Source organism: Rhodamnia argentea, chromosome 2 (genome assembly GCF_020921035.1).
Source record: "Rhodamnia argentea isolate NSW1041297 chromosome 2, ASM2092103v1, whole genome shotgun sequence".
Taxonomy (NCBI): Eukaryota; Viridiplantae; Streptophyta; class Magnoliopsida; order Myrtales; family Myrtaceae; genus Rhodamnia; species Rhodamnia argentea.
This window is the reverse complement of record NC_063151.1, coordinates 7,740,194-7,743,012: the sequence shown is the minus strand read 5'-3', so window position 1 is coordinate 7,743,012 and position 2,819 is coordinate 7,740,194. Positions and strand designations below refer to the sequence as shown.

The 2,819-nt window shown below is 48.4% G+C and overlaps 1 protein-coding gene across 1 annotated transcript; it reads left to right on the top strand.

Annotated features, from left to right (window-relative positions):
• Window positions 1-1,623, top strand: LOC115729613 (probable glutathione S-transferase parA). The gene is made up of 2 exons (XM_030660225.2): window positions 1-453; window positions 1,045-1,623. Exons 1-2 carry the CDS (start codon window positions 139-141, stop codon window positions 1,387-1,389), a joined length of 660 nt encoding a protein of 219 aa, XP_030516085.1. The 5' UTR covers window positions 1-138; the 3' UTR covers window positions 1,390-1,623.
• Window positions 1,624-2,819: the final 1,196 nt, after the last annotated feature.

Genomic DNA, 2,819 nt, shown 5'->3' with positions numbered 1-2,819 from the left:
TTGCTAAAGCCCCATAAATACCCAAGCTGCCCCCTGCCATTTCTTGCTAAGCACTGTGTGTACCGTTCGCATTGACAGAGGCTCTGGTGAATCGCGGTTGCTCTGCTTCTCTCAAAGATTGGTGGTGAACCGGAAGCAATGGCGGGCAAGGTGATCCTCCTCGACTTCTGGCCGAGCATGTTCGGGATGAGGTGCAGGATCGCGCTGGCCTTGAAAGGGATCCAGTACGAGTACAAGGAAGAGGACCTGAGGAACAAGAGCGACCTCCTCCTCCAGATGAACCCCATACACAAGAAGATCCCCGTCCTCGTCCACGACGGCAAGCCCGTCTGCGAGTCCCTCATCATCCTCCACTACATCGACGAGACCTGGCCAGACAAGTGCCCCCTCTTGCCGTCCGACCCCTACCAGAGGGCTCAGGCCAGGTTCTGGGCCGATTATGTCGACAAGAAGGTAAGATTTCCCCCATCTGGGATCTCACCCCTCCAGGTTTCTGTCACCCTGATGTTCCACAACGCTTAGGTTTTTTGTGGGCTTTTCTTGGATGAACCACCGGTTACGGTGGCCTCCCAGTACAGCCTGATCTTTTCCCAAACCTGACGTCGCTACACACTCAGGCTATCTGAGAGACAGTAAGGATCGAACGCGCTTGCTGTGCAATTGTGCGTGTGAATGAGTTTACCTCCGTAGCGACGGGACTCGCCTGTCTTGCGCTCGTTAGTAATGCTGATTGCCGTCCTCCCCATAGTCTTAAATCCGGATGCTTCTTGGCGATGTGTGGCACTGCCTGCTTGGTCACCCCTCTCTGCCTTTTGAGATAACGTGATCAGATTGTTGTTTGTGTGTGGATGTGGTTTATTCAGCTAATTTCTTTGTTACGCTGAAGTGAAATTCGGGAAAAACTTCGAAAATAGAAGCAAAACGTGTATACTGGGAAGGATGCTCAGAAACTGGTTGCCTGGTCTATGTGTGATGAACTTTTCGGACATTGAAATTGAACATCGTGTGTTTCTAATGGTGTCCTTAAAAAAAAAAAACTCGCAGTTCTATGACCTGGGGAGGAAAGTGTGGACCACAAAAGGAGAAGAACAGGAGATGGGCAAGAAGGAGCTGATTGGCAGCATCAAGCTATTGGAAGGCGAGCTTGGAGACAAGCCCTTCTTCGGGGGAGAGAAGTTAGGATTCGTGGACATAGCGCTCGTCCCCTTCACCACCTGGTTCCATGCGTACGAGGTGTGTGGAAGCTTCAGCATCGAGGCGCAGTGCCCCAAGCTCATGGCGTGGACCAAGAGGTGCCTGGAGATAGAGTGCGTGTCCAAGTCTCTCGCCGACCCTCACAAGGTGTGTGACTTCGTCTTGCAGCTCAAGAAAGCCTTGGGCATTGAGTAAAATGGTCTGGATAACTCCTTGCGGGGTACTTCTTTATCTTTTTATGGCTGGTCTCATAGTAATAGTTGCTGCTTAGAGCTTGCTCTTGTTGTTGGATTTCTGGTATTTTGGAAAGGAGACGCTTGGCTGTGTCTTCTTTCGAAACTTATGTTGGTGATCATGGTGAGCAACAGAGAGTTGCTCGTGCTGAGGTAGTGTTTGGTGTGCAATAATAAAAGGTCGCTACGTAAATTATTAGTAAGCTCGAAGTGTTTCTGTTCTGATCTAGTCCTTTCAGTTTCAGTTGTAGTTCAGATGTGCAAATGTGAAGCCTAATTTGTGCCGACACCAATGGCGAAATTGTGGTAAGAGTGAATCCTTATGTATCTGGGACCGATTATGTTCGTCATTCTCAATTTCGTCGGGGTTCCTAAGGCTCTGTCTTTTAAAATTGATCTCGATTGCTCCTGGCAAAAAATCTTCTTCGGGACTACTCGCTTCTTGCTCTACCATTGGCCTTTGTCGGCGCCTCCTCGATGAGTGCGGGTGTTGAGCATTGTTGCTGTAATTCCCATTAGAGAAGAAAACAGGGGTCGAGGATGCCATGTAAATTGTAAAGCATGTTTCATTTATTCCTCAAAACAACTTTGTCCACAGCAAACGGCGATTCATATTACATCCTTTTTATTTGAAAAGCTTATGGCACATAACAGATTGAAACACAACCCATCATCCCACCAAACGACCTAGGTCCTTTTGCTTCTAATCGGCACCGAACATCTTCTTGAGCTCCAACATGAATCCGTAGACTTTTTTCCCGGTTGGCCAGAGACTTCGACACGCTGTCTTTCTGGGAGCACCTCTTGGCCTACGCGATTAGCTTGGAGCAATGTGTGTCGATGCTGAAACCGCCGCACTTCTCGTAGCCGTAGAACCAGCTACAGAAGGGGACGAGAGCGATGTCGACAGGCCCGAATGTTGCCCCTCCGAAGAAGGGCTTGTCTCCGAGCTCCCGTTCCGACACCTTGAGGCAATCTATGAGCTGCGTCTTGTTCTTCTCCTTTGGTAAAAAATGATTCGTCTCCCGATCTCATAGATCTGCACGTTACAATGAAGTGAGTGAAGCATGTGAAGCTTCAACCAAGATATGATCAAGTCACAAGAGGAGAAATTTTTTTTTACTAGTTCGAAGTTAAAAAACGCTTGTGCTTTCCATAAACAAGAATACCTCCACGGACTCGGACTCAGACTTTGTTATCGTTCTTCAGGAGTTGGTAAGACGGAGGTGATTGATTTTCGCGGACTCCAATGTAATGACAAAAGTCAAGAAACGCCGGTTCTCTTGTCGTTTTCGGACGGTGACGTTAAGACCATTATCAACCACAACCTCACTTAACAAAGCCGTACCCGCAGGTGCCATGAGAAGTTGCGTCCCCGTTCTTTCATTCAAA

What these genes read in the sequence shown, in the direction of transcription:
- LOC115729613 (XM_030660225.2), top strand. Translation starts at nt 139, where the DNA reads ATGGCGGGCAAGGTGATCCTCCTCGACTTCTGGCCGAGCATGTTCGGG. An exon ending in CCGATTATGTCGACAAGAAG is followed by an intron (nt 454 to 1,044) that starts GTAAGATTTCCC and finishes AAAAACTCGCAG; the next exon opens with TTCTATGACCTGGGGAGGAA.